We start from the raw sequence: 20513 nt of genomic DNA on the forward strand, positions 1-20513 counted from the left end.
GTAATTTTCTGATCCGGAATCTTAAAGTGCGGGAAAAGTGCGCAAAAAAGTTTAAAACCACGGTGTTTTAAAAGTTTAAAACTTAAAACATTTAAACCGCACGGTTTATGCGTTTTCCCGGACGTTCCCACACTTTAAAATTCTGAATTGGAGAATATATATATATATACAGTCATTCTCTAGTGCAGACGCCCTCATTTATTTTTTATACGGACACACTTTAAAACTGCGAGGTTTAAGAGAGTTAGTTTTTAACTCTTTAAAACTGCATGATTTTATAATTTATTTAATAATTAATTCTTTTAAACCATACGGTTTAAAAATGAGTCTGCATTAAAAAAATGTGGGCGTCTGCACATGAGAATGATTATATATATATATATTTGTGCAAAAAAAAGACACTTCATCTTCCACAACTAGTGCTACTAAGTAAGACGTTTCATGTCTTCAAGGGCGTGGTCGGGTTGGTTGCAGTGAAGCTATATCCTCTACCAAAATTTGATTCTTGAGGGTGGTAAGGGGGGTAAAAAACTGTATTTATGCTTACCCACCCCCCTTACCGTTAAAAAAAAAGAGGAAGACGTTTCATGTTAATTTTACACTCCACATAATTAATGATAACAAAGAAAAAAATAAATCACACACTCTGATTACGATAATAATTTGTTAGTAAAACAATTGGTCTAGAAGCATCCCCTAACCCAGAATTATACACTACGTTTTTTTTTTTTTTTGGTTTAAGCTTAATGCATTTAAAATATTAATTTAGTTGCCCTTGTCACCAATGACTATGGTTGAGAATCTTGAGAATATAATAAAGATTTATTTCCCACAGAAAATTTAAATAATGACCCCAGTCTTTAAATCTTTTTACGCAGCTCCAAGTCATAAAGCACGCCCCACTCCCCACTGATATTTTACGTCATACGTCACCGTTTGGGTAGACGAAGAGAGGAGTAGAGTAGTGCACGTGGGTCCCTATAAGCGTACATATTTGTTTACTAGATTCTCCTTTTGATGTTAGCCGTTGATGGATAACGAACGGACGATAATAATCCACGGCGTGATCAACAATACTTTATTTTGCAAGTCATTGTGGGCTTGTAGGCTGTAGCTTGGCTTCATCACTAAGCATAAGCCTGGATGTTCTACGGCCGTCCTAATTCCGACACTGCAATCAACTCCTTATCCACAAACAAATTCTTTGTGCAATTAATTAATTTTTTTAAAAAATTTTTGAAATAAATAATAGGAAATTTTGAATTTATGGTAAACAAATCGGATTAACATTCTCTCTCGTGATCTGATATTTGATTTTGTTATATATATATTTTTAATAATAATATATAAGTAAAATTTATTTTTTTATTTATTAACTATGAATTACTATTTTACATTTTTACTCGTAAGGAGAGAACCTGATCCAACCAATGTCCCCCAATATCCCCTTTGTAATGATATTAATCATAAAAAAACGCGGGTATCAATGAAATTAAAAATTTATTTCAATTAAAGCATATTTACCCCATACTGACGTGGCAGAATCTAATTGGTGTTTGTGTTGAACCGAGAAAGTATAGTCAACGAAGACGAGCAAAAAAATTGGAAAAAAAAATATAAATTTGCATATTAAATTCAGTGGCAGGACAGTAATTAATGCAGAATAACAGAAGAATATTGTACTCCGGCGTCGTCGCAATCTATGTTGATCTCTTTCTTAAACAAAGGCGCGAAGCCGTAAAGTCTGAAAACACTTTTAAGTTTTAACTAATAAACGAGAAGCGATTTTTCTTTTTTTTGTTCTTCATATTTTATTTTTTTAATCGAGCCGCCAAGCCACCGCAAAGCATCGGAGCCGATCATCGATCAACCATTGAGCCGCCGCCGGTGGCAAAAGTGCAATTCTATTTCGTGGAACTCAAGGTCATTTTATTTTTATTTTCACTTTATAAGAAACGTTTTGAAAACTTTGTGTTCGCTTTTTTTTTTTTTTGGTTGGCTTTTTTCCCCTCTCGTTTTCTCTCACTTTCTTAGTAGCCAAACAAGCAGGGATAAACTTTTATGGACCCTGAAGTGATCGAAATTCCGCCGCCGGTTTTTCAGGCTCCGAGAAGGCGCAATCGAAAACAGGTGACTTATTTACATACTTTTATTTATTTATTTATTTTTGTTAACAAAATTTGAAATTTCTATTTTTCTCTCTATTGATGTTGTTGTTAACGTCAAGCATTTACTTCGGCGATCATGTTGAATTTAATTTTTGTTTGTTGGGTTTCTTGTTGGGCACTTGAAGTTGAACAATGTTAGTTTTTTTTTTTTTTTGTTTCTTTTTGGTCCAATCTTGTAGGATTGTCAGGGGCACTATGTTTACTGTTTATAGTGCTATGTGTTTTGAGACGATTCTGATGACACCAAATAAGTGTAAATTTTACGGTAGTGATTTAGGAAGAGCAAATAAAGTAAATGTTATTTGGGTTTGCTTGGGATTGAGGTCTTGTTAATCCAAGAATTTGCATACTATAGAATCATTACCTGTCAAGTATGAGTGGGTGGGTAGATGTTAAGTAGAAGTGATGGTCTACCAAATAATTTAGGTGGTTTGCTTTCTTAGTGAAGGAGAAGCCTAACAATTAAAAATATACCAGCTATCGGTTTGCACTTGATATAAGGGGAAATGTCATAAAAATGAATAAAACAAAAATTAATCAAAAAGAAATTGTTCTCTTTGAGCATAGCACCGTCCATCTGAGAATGTACAATTTCTTTGTTTTAATGAGAAAAACTAGATTTGTTCTGTGGTTTAACCTGGGCCTTCAAAAGGCCTTTTCATTACAGTTGAAAATGAGTGTGGTTCTGGCTGACATTGCTTAAGGATAGCTGCCCAACTTTAACATTTACTGAAAAATTTGCAGGACAGAAATTAGGGATTTTGCTCTATCTTCCTTTCCCAGACCCTGTATAATGTGTTTAACCCACTGCAAGTTTGTTAGTTGTTCCCTTGTTTTGTAATGTGATTATGTCAATTTTATAGAATCCATTCTCCTGTAGGTAATTGATCTTGAGAAAGATGAAGATTCTTCTGATGTCATTCTGCTTGATGAGATAGTGAAGGCAGGGAGGAAAGGGAAGGCAATAAAGAATGATTCTGATGGTTCTGTTAGCTATCAACCTAAGGTATCGGCTACATTTATTGAATAGGGCAAAAAGGTTTTTACGCTTAATATAATACTAGTTATTGATTGTTTTTCTCTTTACAATTGTTGTTCCTTGTATTTAATGCGTAATAAAATGTCGGTGCTTTAGAGATGAAATTTCTCTATATTTTTTCTTTATCGTTGTTAAAATACTTTTCTTAACATTTCCACCAGGAGGATTCCAAGAGTTCTGTCCCAGGATCGCATAGTATAATCAATCTTGATTTTTATGATGACAAGCATGTTAATATTGATGATTTCATCGATGTTGAGGATTACACCTTTGTGCAAGCGTATTTTGACAATGCGAATATCCCGGCTGGAGTGGAGGCACCTGTACCATGGTTAGCAGATCCTTCTCTAAGGAAAGAGAAAACGGCTAATGGAAGTAATTTGGTACATGTAAATCCTGCTTCAAAGAGTAGTTCAAGTTTGCAGAAGAAGGTGGATGTACCTTCATCCTGGTTACATCTACAATCTGCCCATAGTAAGAATACAGCTGCGTCTCAAGATGTCGGGAGTAGTGCTCAGAACGGTCCATTTCATGTAAAATCATCAAATCCTCTATGGATTCATGAGAAGAGCAAGAGCAATGGTAAGCTGAGTGCTTCAGGGATTTCAACTAACACTAATTATGTAAATCAATTTGATCCTATGGTACATCCTCCTGGAGTAGGGCCATCATTATGGACCCATGGTACCCTTGCTCCTGTACAGAATCAAGTTGGTTCTAGTAATTTATTTTATTCTGGTATGCCTGCACTTAAGGACACAGTGAATTATCCTCCTGCTGTAGGATCATTCATGCCTGCGTGGCATGGGTCTTTGCAAGCTGAACTGAATTCAACTTTTGCTAACTACACTACTCATCCAAGTTTCTATGATCCATTTGATACTGTGCACATGTCTCCTGAAGAACCTGCAGATACCCCTAGTGGTCAAGATTTTAGTGATAATAAGGAAAGTTTAGATGAAGATGATATTTTGAGGAAGTTCGATCTTTTTAAAAAGTTTGATGCTGTTGAAGATCATTCGGACCATCATTATGCTTCGAAGGCTTCTTTGAAGCAGGTGAGTAGATCAGTTGGATGCATTTCATGTCTTCTTTTTTTTTGTAATGATGATATTTATTGTTGTTGTTAATTTTTATTATTATTAGTTTTTATTTTTTTTCTTTTCTGATAGCCTACAAATAAATGGGCGAAGCGAATTCAGGAAGAGTGGAAAATCCTGGAAAATGATTTGCCAGGTAAGGTTTAATGCTTTATACTCTTGTTCTTTAATAGCCACGCCTCATAAATTGATATCCCAGATTCTTTATCATGATTATTGCCACTAACTACAATATAATAAAAAAAAATAACCATGGAATAGTTGTCTTCTTCTCACTCACCCTCAACAAATCTCTGCTCAATATTATGCTAATATTATCAGCAACGCTTTGTTTGTCCAATTTATTACTTGAATAGATACAATTTTTGTGAGGGTTTACGAGTCAAGGATGGATCTTTTGAGGGCTGTAATTGTAGGAGCAGAAGGCACTCCCTACCACGATGGCCTGTTTTTCTTTGATGTTTTCTTCCCTAGTAGCTATCCTAATGTACCACCGGTATGCTACTGTGCTTTGTTTATAAGTGGGATTATTTTACACCTGTTGGATGCTTTCGGTCTGATGACTAGGATTTGGTTTTGTTAGAATGTGTACTACCACTCTGGTGGGCTTCGACTCAATCCAAATTTATACAATTGTGGGAAGGTATGCCTCAGTCTTCTTAACACCTGGACCGGTAATAAGAATGAGAAGTGGATGCCTAATATGTCAACCATGCTACAAGTTTTGGTCTCTATACAAGCACTGATCTTGAATCAAAAGCCTTATTTTAATGAACCTGGTTATGCAAGTTGGAATAACACGGCACATGGTGAAGTGGAGTCTCATAAGTATAATGAAAGTACATTTATCTTATCACTGAAAACGATGCTGTACACCTTGAGGAGACCTCCAAAGGTATGTTATGGCTTATTTTCTGTTTATTGATTCATGCAACTAAGAATTGTTTGATAATCTGTTGGAGGAGTTACAATAGTAGTTCTATTAGCAAGTCTCTCTCATTTTTCCTAGAAAGGTGTGTTATCTGCTCTACCCAGCTACATTCAATAACAATAAGACGATGTAGGTGCAGTCAAGTAGAGTGCGTCATGTAAATTTTAAAACACTCTTGAATTAATTTAATTGTAAGCTGACTACAAATTTAAGATAATGCATAGCATTTTATTGATATCTTAAGCAAAGGTGTCTGTATGTTTGCTTGCTTTTGAGAAGTTTAACCCAGTGCTTGCATCCCATAGTTCTATGGTCCTTAAAAAATTGATCTTTAACTTAAAGCTTCATGTGCAAATAATGGGAAGTGAATCCTCAGACTGAATCCTTAAGAGCATCAGTTTGCAGTAAGTACTTAAAAGGTGTTTGCTTTTGTGGAGATCCGGATCTGGTTATAGGAATTGTGGATTATGTTTTATATTTCTGTTTATAATTTGCAATCCTGAGGGCATCGACTGTCTCAACAAGGACATCTGGTGTCTCAACAATGAGTCAGAAAAAGGTAACTCATGCATTGTAGGACTAGGACTCCTAAAATAGAAAATTGTATATAAATATTTCCTCCTGGACTGATCAAAATATATAGTACAGGTGGAATCTATCATTATAGTAATGACTTGACAACTAGTACTAATACTTTTATGTAGGACCAAAAAACATTCCCTGTTGTGGGATCTAAGAACTGAACAGAGTAAAATAATTGCTGCATCATTACTCCTAACTGAGTTCTTTTTATGTTGCTTCATCGGTTATGGATGAACTAAAAGGGAAGGGGGGCCTCCATTTCTTGTTTTGAAGATGAACTCATCAAGTTCTTCTTTGGGTGCAGCATTTCAAGGACTTTGTTATCGGCCACTTCTACAAGCGTGCACATGATATTCTAGCTGCATGTAAAACATACATGAGTGGTGCTGAAGTGGGGAGTCTGGTCAAAGGTGGCGTGCAGAACATTCATAAGGGCTTAGATGGCTGTACACCGCACTTTAGGACTTCTGTAGCTGGGCAAGTCGATCTTCTTGTAAAAGAATTTATACGTATTGGAGTAAAGGACTGTGAGAAATTCCTTACTCAACCAAAAGGAGGGGTGCCTGGGGGTGATAAAAATAATCCTACAACTGTGAAGAGAAGATCTCGTTCATAATTCTAACTTCAAGACTTGACCTATAGAGGCATTCAAATTAGGCTTTTGACTTGATAATGGATTGGATAATTTAGATTGATAATGCAAGGAGCATATGCTTACACCTCTCAGGTTCTTGCGTATATAGAAATATTTCAATTCAGGATCTTGAATTTTATTGAAGTCTGAGAAAATTATTAAGTCATACGGTTAAATAATTTAATCATCATATTATATAGTTTAATAATTTTCTCAAATTTCAATCAAAATCCAAGACCCTGATCCAGATCAGTATTCCTTACATATAATTTTGGATGTTGTACATAATCATGCATTTGTATTTGGTTGGTTATAACTTATAAAGTTCAAATCAATTGTCCAAGCACATTGTTTCGACAGCAGCAACTTGCTCAGATTATTTCAGTTGATCGAGATTCAAAATATAGGCGTTTTCCTCAAATATTTAGAATTTATAATTGTATAATTTGGTTCACAGCCGAGAACAGGTACCTGAATTTAATATGAAGTACTACTAGTCTAATAATAATTGCTGCATATTAAATTCAGTGGCAGGATGGTAATTAGAGTGCAATAGAATATACACACTCCGGTTTCTTCGCAATCTATGTTGATCATCCTGAACTAGGCGCGAAGCCGTGTGAAGTGTGGAAACACTTTTCAGATCAAAACCCAAAATTATTATTATCTTTTTTTAAAGACAAAAAAAAAAAAAAATCAGTTTTCATTTTTTTTTTTTAATTTAATCGAGCCGCCAAGCCGCAGCAAAACGTCGGAGCCGATCATCGATCAACCAAGGAGCCACTACCGGTGGCAAAAGGTCTTTTCATTCTTTAATTTTAATTCCATTTTCTTTTTTAAGTGAAACGTTACGTTTACGCTCACTTTCTTAGTTAGCCAAACAAACAGCAGACAGGAAGCGCCTTCTCTACGGCGAACGAGAAGTTCTTATGGACCCTGATATCATCGAAATTCCGCCGCCGGTTTTTCAGGCTCCGACGAGGCATAAACAAAAACAGGTTTACTTATTTATTTTATTTGTTTATTTATTTATTGCTTACAGTACTTGAAATCTCAGTTTTCTGCTTTACTGTTACTGTTGTTGTTAACCTTGAGGATTTGCGTTGGCGATCAGAGTTGAATTTAGTTTGATGCGATGATGATTCTGATGACAGCAAATAAGTGTTAATTGTTTTGGTATTTATAAAGAGCGTATGAATATTTGTTCTTTGGGTATGTCTGTGAATGAGTTGCTGTTAATTCACAACTCAGTTTGAGTAGAATGAAACGAAAATCACTGGCTAATAAGTATAATTGGGTGGGTGGGTAGTAAAATTTTTTTTTTGCTTCCAAAAATTAAGGAGAAGCACAGCAGTTGCAAACATTCATACCCTTTGTTGGTTTGAGTTGTTGTTAGAAGAAACATAACAAAAATGAAATGACACTTAATCTCAAAAGATATGTTTGGAAATGTGCGCTTTCTTGTTTGAATGAGGGGAAAAAACTAGATTTCTTCTGTGGTTTGAAGTGAACCTTCAAAGACCATTACATTATACTAGTGAAAATGAGTGTGGTTCTTCTGTCTGGTTTGCTTAAGGATAGCTTACAAGCCTTGTAATCAGATCTTTAACGTTTGGTGAAAGATTTGTAGGACACATAATAAGAATTCTTCTCTATCTTCCTTTTATCAGACCCTGTGTAGTTTTGTTGAGCTGCTGCCAGTTTGTTTTCTGTTCCCTTGTTTGTCATATGATAAGAGTAAATTTTGATAGTAATTATTCTCTTTTAGGTCTTTCACGGAGTCATTGATCTTGATGAAGGTGAAGTCTCTGCTGATGTCATTGCTGTTGATGAGATAGCGAAGACAGGCAACAAAGGGAAGGCAATAAAGAATGATTCTGATGGTTCTGGTAGTTATCAACATAAGGTATGGTTGACAGTTGTTGATTAGGGCAAAACAGGTGATTACAGCTTAATAAAATACAAGTTCTTGATTGGTTTTCTTTTTAATTAATATGGCTGTTTCTTGTATGTTATGTGTAGTAAGAATATCCATGTGCCACAGATGAAATGTCTCTGCATTTTATCTTTATTATCATTCATATTTTTTCTTAATTTTTCCATCAGGAGTGTTCCAAGAGTTCTGTCTCAGGATTGGTAGAATTATTAACCTTGATTTTTTTTTATGACCAGCACTTTAATGTTGTTGATGATGTCATGGATAATGTTGTTGATGATGTCATGGGTGTCCAAGATCATGCAATGTTGCAAGCATATTTTGACAGTGTCGATATCCCTGCTGGAGTGGAGGCACCTGTACCATGGTTAGCAGATCCTTCTCTAAGGAAAGAGAAGACGGTTATTGGAAGTGATCCAATATATGTAGAGCCTGCTTCTGAGATCAGTTCTAGTTTGCCGAGAACGGTGGATGTTCTAGGTCATTCTGCTAAAAAAGATTTCTCTTCATCCTTGGCACATCCACAATCTGCCCATAGCAAGAATGTAGCTCATTTCCACAAGGTACAAAAGAATACAGCAGCTTCGCAAAGTGCAGGGAGTACTGCAGCTCTTCCATTTTATGGAACATTACCGATTCCGCAGTGGGTTGGGGAGAAGAGCAAGAGCAATGGTAAGCTGGTTACTTCAGGGACTCCAACTAATTATAAATATGTAAATGATTATGATCCTATGATACACCCTCATGGAGTTGGGCCATGATTGTGGTCTTATATTCCTCTTGCTCTTGTACATAATCAAGTTGGTGCTATTAATTTTTGTTAATTTATTTTGTTCTGGTATGCCTGCACTTAAGGACTCACTGAATATTCTCTTTGCAGTCGGACCATTGATGCCTTGGTGGCACGAGTCTTTGAAAGCTGAACTGAATCCAACTTTTGCCAACAACACTAATCATCTAAGTTTTTATGATCCATTTGATAATGAGGATATGCCTCCTGAAGAACCGATCGATACCCCTAGTGGTGAAGATTGCAGTAGGAATAAGGAAAGCCTAGATGGAGATGATGTTCTGATGAGATTCAAACTTTTTAAACAGTTTGATGCTGTTGAAGATCATTCAGACCATTACTATGCTTCTAATGTTTCATCATTGGAGCAGGCGAGTACTTTTTTTGGATGCACTTCACATCTTTATTGTAGAAATGATACTTATTATTAATTTCAAATTTATGTTTTCATTTTTCATAGCCATCAAATAAATTGGTGAAGCGAATTCAGGAAGAGTGGAAAATCCTGGAAAATGATTTGCCAGGTAAGGTTTAATGCTTTATATTCTTCTTCAATGTCCACATATCTCAGTTGCTTTATCATGATTGGTGCCGCTAATTACAACATTATAAAAAGTAACTGTGGAACAGTTGTCTGCTCCTACTGACCTTCAGCTATTCTCCGCTCATTTTCATATTATCACTTATGTTTGTTGTCCAATTTCTTACTTGAATAGATACAATTTTTGTGAGGGTTTATGAATCAAGGATGGATCTTTTGAGGGCCGTAATTGTAGGGGCAGAGGGAACTCCCTACCATGATGGCCTGTTCTTCTTTGATGTTTTCTTCCCTAGTGATTATCCTAATGTACCTCCGGTATGCTTCTGAGCTTTGTTTGTGAGTGGGATTGTTTTAGATCTGTTGGACATTTTTGGTCTGATGACTAGTATTTTGCTTTTGTTAGAATGTCCACTACCACTCCGGTGGCCTTCGACTCAATCCAAATTTATATAATTGTGGGAAGGTATGCCTTAGTCTTCTTAACACCTGGGATGGTGATAAGAATGAGAAGTGGATCCCTTCTATGTCAACCATGCTACAAGTTTTGGTCTCTATACAAGCACTGATCTTGAATGAAAGGCCTTACTTTAACGAACCTGGTTGGGAAAGTATGGACAGCATGGAAGAAGGTGAAAGACAGTCCAATATGTACAATGAGCGTGCATTTATCTTGTCACTGAAGACAATGCTGTACACTGTCAGGAGACCTCCAAAGGTATGTTTTAACTTTTAATAATCATTAATTAACATGGCCTCGTTCCACTTTTGTGGTGTATCTTGTTGTCCATCAGTTCCTGCAAATTGCTGAGAATTGCTTGATAATCTGTTGAATTTATAAGTAACAGTTCTGGTACGAAATCTTTCAAGTCTTGCCAGGAAAGCATATTATCTGCAGCTAGCCAGCTATTACTTTCAATACATTGACAGTACAACAACGTTTGTTCGGTAGAGTGGTTCTTGTGAATTTTAAATCACTCTTGAATTGACTTAGTGTGTTTGACATTCCAAATTTCAAAGCATTTTCTCATAGATACCTGATATAATTGTTTCTTGTATTTTTGTTTGCTTCAAGTGTTTTAAATCTATTCCTTGCATCCTGAAGCTCTATGTTACTTGAAAATTGGATCTTTTACTTAAAACCTTCATGTGTTACTAGCGGGAAAATGATATTCTCTTTCAGAATTTTTTTCCCCCTCAAGACCCCACCCTACTACACCAAAAAGACCTCAAGATCTTCAGTTTGTAGTTAGTAAATAAAGGTGTTTGCTTTTATGGAGATTTAGAGCTGGTTATGGGCCTACAATTGTGAATTATGTTTTACATTGTTATTTATAATTTGCAATTCTGAGGACGTTTAGTGTCTCAGCATGACTTAGAAAGAAAACTCACACATTGGAGGACTAGGACTCATAAATTGAAAACTGTGTATAAGTGTTGTCCTGCAGACTGAACAAATTATAATGCAGTTAGGAGGCAACTATCATCATATTAATGACCTAAAAGCTATATGTAGGTCCAAAATACATTCCTTGTTTCAGATCTAAGAACTCAACAAAGTAAAAATTGCTGCATCATAATTTCTAATTGAGTTCTTTTCGTGCTGCTCCATTGGTCAATCGGTTATGAATGAACTAATATGTAAGTGGGGCATTCTTTCTTGATTTAAACATAAACTCATTTTCTTTGGGTGCAGCATTTCAATGATTTTGTTAGTGGCCACTTTTACCAGCGTGCACATGATATTCTGGCTGCATGTAAAGCATACATGGATGGTGCTGAAGTGGGTTCTCTGGTCAAAGGTCGTGTGCAGAAAATTCACAAGGGCAAAAAGAGCTGCTCACCGGATTTTAAGGCCTCCATAGCTGGGCATTGTGATCTTCTCATAAAAGAATTTACATATATCGGAGTTAAGGACTGCGAGAATTTCCTAACTCAAGCAAAAGCAGAGGTGCCTGGAGTTGGTAATGAGCCTGAGTCTGGGAATGAGCCTGAGTCTGGGAACAGAGGATTTCATTCTTAATTCTAACTTAGAAATTTGACACTTAGTGTTATATAATTAAGACATTCATAAGTTTTTATATCCATGTGGTTTTTTCATAGTTGCATATGATTTCTGATACTGTACATAGTTTTTTAAGTAGAGTTTATTTTTATAATTTTTGTTAGTCGTTTTACAAGTAGAATTTTTACCTCAAAATTTTAGTTGTTTGGTTGTTTGTGAGAGCTTTTATTAAAAATTATGATATTACTTTAGTAGCTAAATTTTTTGAAAGTTATGTTATGAACAAAATAATATAGATTGTCAAATAAGAAGAATATATTTTATATGTTTTAATATTTAAAAAAATTTCAACATCTACTTTCAAAAGTTTGAAATTTGAATTTTTGTTAGTAGAGGTAAAACAACTTATTTAATTTTTAAAAATTTTATTGAAAGGACAATCAAACAACATCGAAGATTTTAATAAGAGATTATAGGATTAAATGGATACTAATAACCATTAAATAAGTTATACTAAATATGCACCGAATCTAGTATCTTACAGTAGTGTTCTGATGGCCCAACCCAATCATTATGTGTATGCTTTTTCGTCTCATTTTACTCTTCTCTTGAATCTCGATGTTTCACTGGTAGACTGAGAACAGATAAAATATTCATGGTTTGTGGAATTGTCACCAGCTATAACTGCTTGAGGTGATTTGGTTTGATTATGGTGAGAGAACTTTGTTAAAAACTGTAGCGAACTAATAGAAACAACTTCAATGAAATGGCAATTGACGGAGTTGTTTTCCTTCTATATTAGAATGATAGAATGGATATTTAAGAATCAAAGAAATGGTGGGCCTGCTGAGAATGCTCATGAGCAGCTCTTTTGTAATCCTTGTAAGAAATTACTTACACTTTTGACTTTTGTTGATGCACTTCCCATAAGCATCCTAGGAAACAAAAGGAAACGATCAAAACAAAGCCAGAGAGGAGTGGGGAAGCAAAAAGAACACGATATAGGAATTTTTTAAGCAGCAAGTGATGATTTTTGTATTATGAAAGAGAGGCTTATTTCGGATGATGAGCTCTAGGAAATTCATCTATTGTTTTGTTTCTTCCGGAAATTTCCATGTTCTTGAAACCGTCGCCAAATTTATTAAAAAATAACGACTTGCTACCTATGCGATATAACTTGTCATCTTATATATTTCCTTGGCATAACAAAAGATTGAATTTCCATCTTCTTTCAATCACTTTGATCATGAATTCTTCAGCATTTCAATGGCTTCATACTTTGGTAATTTCCTTTTTCTTAACTCCCTTCTGTTAAAAATCTTTCCTGTCCTCTGCTACTCAGATATCTTATGCTGATGATCATTGCAATTCAACCGTCCATGAATCAAATCTGAACAAATTTGAACCTTCCATGTCATCGTTTGCCGTACTCCATACTGGCCACTACACTGGAGGCAATGAGATTCAGTCTCACAACCCATCTGAGACATCACACTCTCTCACTCTTCGCACCCTGAATGTGTACAGAACTGACAAGAATGGTGAGTTTGCTATTGAAGGAAGTTTGTTGTTACGAAGCCGAAACTCTTACTACTGTGAGGGAGATGTTACATAAGTGCAAGTAGCTGAATCATATCATTCATGGGGCCGGACCCAAGACTTAATATTACCCTATGTTAAATTCAAAAATTTATATTTTGAAGTGAACATAAAAATTTTAAAAATTTAAGTAGAAAAAAGTACATTAAATAAGGGAGGACATAAATAATCTTATTCATATAAATATTTACTTTAAACAAAAATAATTATAAAAAAAAGTAGAAAGTAAAAGACAGTTCATAAAAACACTATTTTTCAATTATGGAATCTGATATTGCAACCTACAATAACATGTAATTACATAAGGGTTAATAAATCAGTTAAGAATTTCAAACTAAAATAAATCAATACATGTAATTACAATCTGTTAAAAATAGCAAGTAAAAATTTTACGTTTGAAGTCAAGCACTTATTTACCAAATTTAAATAAATTAATCAATTAAAATTTATTCATCCTTTTAAATTATAAAAGTATTATTTGTTAAAAGTTTCAATAATAAATTAAACTTAACTCAAGAAAAAAGTACTTAAGTGTTGTTATTCCTTTGCAAGTGCTCTGACTCTCTTTGAAGACCCAAATGTTCATGATTCTTCCATAAAAAACTCCTCATACTCAAATTTTATTTTCTAACTTATGCTCTTAGTTAATGTAATTAGTAAATAAAATCTAAAAATTTACATAAAAAAGTTTATGAAAATGTTGATAATTGTTACTATATGTTGTTTTTTAAGTGCTTTTAATACTAATGTCGGTGTTATATTACATTGTCATACTTTGATTTTTTCAAATAGTATTTTTTTAAAATAAATTAAAGTATTAATAATATTTTATCTCCCTAATGTTTTCAATATATTCAGTAAATATATAATTTATCATTTTATAAAATAAGTCACTAATTTCAATTAGAACAAGGATATAATTTAATTAAGGGCATATTTGAAAATAAAATAAAACTATAATATCATATAAAATTGATGAAGACATAAAGATAATTGAGTAAGGGACATATTTGAATATAAAATAAAAACTCTATTGTTATGTTAAATTGTTGAAAATATAAGGGTAATTGAGTTAACGACAAATATGTAAAGAAAATAGAAACTCTGTTATTTGAAAAAAAATTGATGAAAAAATAAAGGGATGAATGATTTTTTCTGGACTAGACCGAGCTACAACCTGTAGGTCCGCCACTGATCATTCATGGGTCTGGAATTTGTCATGTGAAAGGTTCAGTAAAATTCAGGCTTCATGGCTTTTGGTCAGAATCTTTTGGCAATCTTTGCATGGTGGGAGGAGGTTATACTTACAACAAACATGGTAAGTCACTGAACCTCGAAGCTGTTCTAAAGCTTGGTGCAACACCCGTATTTTGTATTACTATTATTACTATTATTATTACTATTATTATTATTATTACTATTACTATTATTACTATTACTATTATTACTATTACTATTATTACTATTACTATTACTATTATTACTATTACTACTACTACTACTACTACTACTACTACTACTATTATTATTATTATTATTACTATTATTATTATTATTACTATTACTATTATTACTATTACTATTATTGTTATCAGTATTATCATTATTACTATTACTATGACTATTATTACAATCTTGAAAACTGTTTTCCAGAATTGCGAGGGCTGATATTAAAACGAGTTTGTGTTACTTTTTCATTATTAAATGCCTTATAAATTTTACTTCTGATTCCTTATTGTCTACTCTAATTGTCAAAATTGGAATCACTATTTTTAAATCAGCAGTCCTCTATTTATATCATCACGGGTCAATTTTGATGCTTTTGTGGAAAATCAATTTTAGAGATGTTTATGAACTCTAATTAATCTTGTTAAATTTTATATTGAACGTCAACATATTCACAGTAGCTTTTTGTGATATTTATGATTTTCTGACATATTTATAGCTTGTCCAAAATAAGCTCCTATAAGATGATCGGGTGTAGTGTAGTGAATTGATGTATCTAAGTAAGAGTTCATGGTTTAAGAATTTTTGGGTTTTCCTATCAAGGTTAGGATTGAATAAGATATTGATAAGAATCTTGCCTTGATAATAATAGGCCATGAGTGAGCTCGTGTGATTGAGGTTATTGTTGATTGCTTTGCATTGAGGTAAGTGAATTCGTGCATAATGTTTATTACATCTATATACGTAAATGTTTCTGAAAAGAATAATATTGTTTATATGAATTGGCATTTTATGGTTTTGAAGTTATTTTACTATTATAATTTATGATAATAAGTTATACTTTGAATAAAAGTTTATTTAAATTGTTTTCTTAAATTTGTTTTAAAAATGACTTTAAAATAATTGTCTTTCCATAAATTGTTTTCCTTAAAAATATTGGCAAAGCTTTGTCAATTCAATATCTTATAAGAGCGTTTTATCAAGTGATACTGAAAGATTGAAATTGAAAGACTGAAAACTGTATTTAAAGTTTTGGCTCATTATCCGTAATTGTCAATACTGATATAACCGAACAACTAGTTGTATTGTGCGCACTTACTGACAATTATTGAGAGGTAAAGTTAGGGATGAAAAGGGGCAGATATAGATTAGATCTATTCTTCTCCAGATCCATATCCATAATAAATATCGAAATTCGTATCTGCTCAAGATCGTCATGGATCTATATTTTTCGCTCCATATCCAGATCCAAAAAAGAAATAAATATCTATATTTGCTCTAAATTCGAAAAAAATAAAAATCCAAATCTGCTTTAAATTCGTTATGAATTTTAAAACTCAACAATAAAGGAGCAATAATTTTTTAGAATGAAAATTAAAGACTAAAATGTATTGACAACCATTAAATTATATAATTTGTCTAAAAAATATAATAAATATTGTAGCTTATGATTTTATACCAAATTAAACAAGCAAATAAGAAAGATAATAAAATATCCTTTAAATGTAATTGCAGGAGGAAGATCAGTCTACTATTCTACTGTTTTCTTCATCATCCTCATATCCACAACACACCCATCATTACTCCTACAACATTAGATAATGATATATAAGTTAAACATGATTTATATTTAGTGTTTTATTATTTTTATTATGACTATATTATTTTTGTCTTATTATAATTTAAATTTACAAAACTAACATTTAAGTTTTAAGATTTTTTTAATACATGGTAAGTAGCACTAATATCCTATGAATGAAATTTATTATCATTTTTAGTTACACAATTTTAAAGAAAATTTTAAAATAAAATAAAACAATAGGTGAATATAGATCTAGATCTAAATATTAAGATAGATCCAGACCTGCTCCAGATATGTCTTAGATATGCATATTAATATCTAAATCCGATCCAAATCTATTTTAAACCTACCCAAATGTGATCCGATTGGATTTGGATCACGTGGATCTTGGGTCAGATCCGATCCATAGTCATCCCAAGGTAAAGTACCCTGATTGAACTTCTGGCCGAGTCATTGGAAATACAGATGACATTATGTGACATGAGCAAATTAAACAAATGTTTTATTAATAAATGATTATTTATTGAAAGTGATTATAGCGTTATGACTTATGTGATTGCGAGTTTTACCATATATATGTATCAAATTATGAAATAATTACTATTTTCTAATTTATGGTACATTGTAATGATTATTATATATTTTATCATTATTTGTAATCTTATGCATGAGTTTACTTGCCGAGTTGATGACTCACCCTCATCTCCAACATTTTGCAGATTGATTGTAGATATGTATGTTAAGTTTAGTGGAGAGAATTTGTTAGCTGAAAAACTTTGGCCATTTTTTTAAGATAAATAAATTGTTGCTACTTTGGTTATTGTTTAGAGCTGAGTCTTTGGTTTGAAAGATTATTGTTATATTTATTATTTTAGAGACTATGTTTTGACTATGGCTAGTGTTAATTTTCTTTTGGAAATAGCAATAAAATTGATGTTATGAGGTTTCGTTTCAAATTTCTCTTGAGATTCTTGGGTGAATTTGGGGTGTTACACTTGGTAACCTCAAGAATTCGAGTAGTATTACTACTTTGGTTACTGGAAGTTTGGAGAGCTTGGGTTCTGCCAATGATTTGAATTATTTTGAACCAATTTCATTACTTGTTCTTATGGGAATGAGTTATGAGTACACTTTGGCTTCAAAAGAATTAAGTTATTTTATGGCGGAAATGATGTTGTGAATAGTTTACCACTTACGTCACTGCCCAGATCAAGTTTCTGTTTTGTATCTCAAGAGCAGTTAATGAATTTAATTTGAAGTGCACAAAGAACTGCAATTCTGCAAGTATATGCAGTCATTTTGGTGCATCTGCTGTTGAATATTTGCCTCATGAGTGCATTTGCAGTTGGGTATTTGCCTCGTGTTGTTTCCTGGAAGCAAATTCAGTGCTTGGAGGAGGAAAAGAGATTGCGAGTTCTCATGGAATATCCTAACTTTAGCTATGCTGATCTCAATAAAAAATTTGTTGCAGAAGGTTATTGGGATGATAAGATGAATCGACTTTGTGTTGTTGCCTGCCGATTTTTGAACATTGCTGAATCTTTGGCTGGTGGCTATGTTGGGGATTGTACAACAAGGTTCAGTTTAAGCTTCCTTTCAATCTAGTCAATCAGAAAGACTAGCAACATTGTGGGGAAAAGTTGGAGCAAAAGAACTGTGAATAATTCAGGTTACTTCGATAAGATCCTGTTTCGAAATTCTGAGAATTCTTTGGGAACAGTTCCAGTATTGAAATATGAATACACAGAAATCAATAGAGCAAGGCAATTATGCTGGCCAAAGAGGAAGCTACAAAAGAGCAAGGGGAAGAAATATCCAAATGGGAATTCTTACGACATGCAGTTTGGCAACGCAAATAATTCTTCGGGCTATGCAACTCCTCTTTCTGTCGGTGATCAGTTTTATCAGCACTATATAAATCCAAATACTCCCTCGAGTTCAGGTACTTCAAAATCTCTTTTAGTTGAAGAAAACTTCAGACAGAATGGCCATGGAAACATCAGCTACGAAATTGTTATCAGATTGCTACGTGGTAAAACTTTTGGTGGTGAGGTTTATTCTTCTTATGTATTTAGGAGTTATGGTGAAGTGGAGATTTCTACTGAAGGAATTTATGATTGAAAAACAGGACAGTTGTGTATGATAGGTTGTACAAACATTGTTTCGAGCAATCAATCATGGATCAACGATTCTATGGACTGAAATTCTTCTCAGTTTCCAGTTTCCTCCATCAATTCCTAAGGACAAAGAATGCTGTATCAAGGGAAGCATCAAAAGCATGCGGGTGGAATCAGACCCTCTTTATTTTGAACCGATGAATGTTGCCGTGCAAGAGTCCCTTTCCAAGATGGATTGGGGAGATTTCCATGGCTCTTATATCCAACGCATTTGCGTGTCTCTTCATTGGATTGTAGCTTGTCCACATGAGAAAAGCATCCTGAAGTGCTTCGTTCCGTTTTCACTTGTTATGCTAGTGCTTCTTACTTTAGGCCACATGATGCCTCTGTTGCTAAACTTTGAAGCCACCTTCTTGAGAAATCTCGAAGGACTACGTGTTTTGCTTGGTAGAAGTGGATGGCTTGAAGTCAATAAAGCGCTTGTGAGGTTAATAACAACTGTAGCTTTCTTGCTAGATTTCGGACTTCTGCAACTATCACGCCCATCAAAATCAGCTGATAATGCAGACCAACCAGGCTTGTGGTCAGCTGAGGAGTGGACTCTATTCTTGCTTTGCTTTTAGCTCCTCAGAGGTTTCATCCTCAGCCCCAGCAGTGGGAGAGCATAAAGTTATATGCTGGTTTTGACTCAAATGCTGTTTAACATATTTAGAAACTCGAAAGACAATGCTCTGGCCAGTTCATTCTACATTAGAACAACTAGTCTTCAATTGCTGCCAAATGCTTGCAAAATTTTCTACCCTACTGATTCAGATTATGCCTCTGACATCTGTGAAATCGTTGTTTCTTCAGTGTGCCTACTGCTTGCGGCAATCATTTTTCTGCAACAGCTGTTTGGAGGCTGTAGCAATTATCCCAGGAAATGTATAGAGGGGCTGGAATATGAGAAGGTTCCTTCTGTCAGTGAAACCTGATTTCCCTATAATCCGGAAATGTTAGCCTCTAGCAGCTGCAGATGGTGTGAAATTATTCCCTAGTTGTGGTTTTTTTAACTTTCAACAACATTTAAGTTCTATGTTGAAAGCACTCTGTGTTTCTTTTTATATTGCGGTGTTATAGTTTTCAAGCAACTGTTGTAAAATAAAAGTTCAAGACTTGGAGCTGTCTTATAAAAGTTTGTGTTTAATAAAATTCTGTTTCAAATTATGTTAAATAATTAATATGATCGACTACATTCATAATTATTGAATTAAACATATTCAAATAAATTATGACTATAAAATTATTATTAAGCTCTCATTTCCGGTCCTCAAATAAGCATATCAATTTGATAGGTAAACACTGCCTTTGAGCAACTCTTTAAGAAAGGTTTTTATGTAAGTGATCCAAAAACTTGTTGTCTTGTACCTTCAATCTCAAGTCTTGTAGATCGAAATTCCTAAGGAGAGACACATGAATGATGCACAAATAGATTACTTCAAATGAAGAACTCAACTTCCTGTGGTGATTAAATTTTGTTCATAATCTCTCTGCATATGGCTAGCTATCAGTTCTCTTGCTGTGATCACTGTGCTCTAGTTGTCCCCGAGTCAATCACAACTGTTCTAAAAGCTGCATAAATAGACAAACTTGAGGTGACTAGTTTTGAATTGATTATGGTAAGGGGACTTTGTTTAAAAATGTTTCGAACTCGATCGACATAACTTCAATGAAATGGTATGTCCATCAGTGAAGGTGGGTTTTCTTTTAAATATTAAGGAAAAGAATACTTACATCCCTAAAATTAAAATTAAGGAAAATAGTTAAGTAAGCCTCAAGTTTTTATTAAAGAACACTAAGAACCCATTTGGGGTTGCTTTTGTGAGACTTAAAAGTGATTTTGAAAAGTTAAAACTTAATTTTAGTGTTTGGTAATTTTTTTTTAAAATAACCTTTCCTACTACAGATTTTGAAATGTTACTCATTCATTTCTTTCAAGCAATGCAGGAGTAATATTTCAAAATCTGATTTTAAAAATCACTTTTATACTTAATATAATTATATATA

At 33.7% G+C, this 20513-nt stretch overlaps 2 protein-coding genes across 2 annotated transcripts; both read left to right on the top strand.

Annotated features, from left to right (window-relative positions):
- Positions 1-1637: 1637 nt before the first annotated feature.
- On the top strand, positions 1638-11877 carry LOC102627978 (uncharacterized). The gene is made up of 17 exons (XM_052434092.1): positions 1638-1923; positions 2050-2130; positions 3049-3174; positions 3369-4265; positions 4380-4443; positions 4664-4803; positions 4891-5202; positions 6125-6433; positions 7062-7253; positions 7327-7452; positions 8223-8360; positions 8627-9062; positions 9271-9551; positions 9641-9704; positions 9897-10036; positions 10125-10436; positions 11415-11877. The coding sequence occupies exons 2-17, from the start codon at positions 2062-2064 to the stop codon at positions 11739-11741; spliced, it is 3933 nt and encodes a 1310-aa protein (XP_052290052.1). The 5' UTR covers positions 1638-1923; positions 2050-2061; the 3' UTR covers positions 11742-11877.
- Positions 11878-12969: 1092 nt separating this feature from the next.
- On the top strand, positions 12970-19441 carry LOC102627693 (uncharacterized). Its single transcript, XM_052434093.1, has 6 exons — positions 12970-13005; positions 13066-13264; positions 17696-17917; positions 18020-18402; positions 18497-18954; positions 19180-19441. The coding sequence occupies exons 1-6, from the start codon at positions 12970-12972 to the stop codon at positions 19439-19441; spliced, it is 1560 nt and encodes a 519-aa protein (XP_052290053.1).
- Positions 19442-20513: the final 1072 nt, after the last annotated feature.

The sequence above is a fragment of the Citrus sinensis genome, chromosome 9 (assembly GCF_022201045.2).
Source record: "Citrus sinensis cultivar Valencia sweet orange chromosome 9, DVS_A1.0, whole genome shotgun sequence".
NCBI classification, from domain to species: domain Eukaryota; kingdom Viridiplantae; phylum Streptophyta; class Magnoliopsida; order Sapindales; family Rutaceae; genus Citrus; species Citrus sinensis.

Excerpts from the sequence above, each read along its gene's own strand:
- LOC102627693 (XM_052434093.1), top strand. The coding sequence starts at position 12,970 with ATGAATTCTTCAGCATTTCAATGGCTTCATACTTTG. Across the intron at positions 13,265-17,695 it reads GTACAGAACTGACAAGAATG|TTGGGTATTTGCCTCGTGTT; the intron begins GTGAGTTTGCTA and ends GTGCATTTGCAG. Across the intron at positions 18,955-19,179 it reads GTCAATAAAGCGCTTGTGAG|AAACTCGAAAGACAATGCTC; the intron begins GTTAATAACAAC and ends TAACATATTTAG.
- LOC102627978 (XM_052434092.1), top strand. The coding sequence starts at position 2,062 with ATGGACCCTGAAGTGATCGAAATTCCGCCGCCGGTTTTTCAGGCTCCG. Across the intron at positions 4,804-4,890 it reads GCTATCCTAATGTACCACCG|AATGTGTACTACCACTCTGG; the intron begins GTATGCTACTGT and ends TGGTTTTGTTAG. Across the intron at positions 7,254-7,326 it reads GCCACTACCGGTGGCAAAAG|TTAGCCAAACAAACAGCAGA; the intron begins GTCTTTTCATTC and ends TCACTTTCTTAG.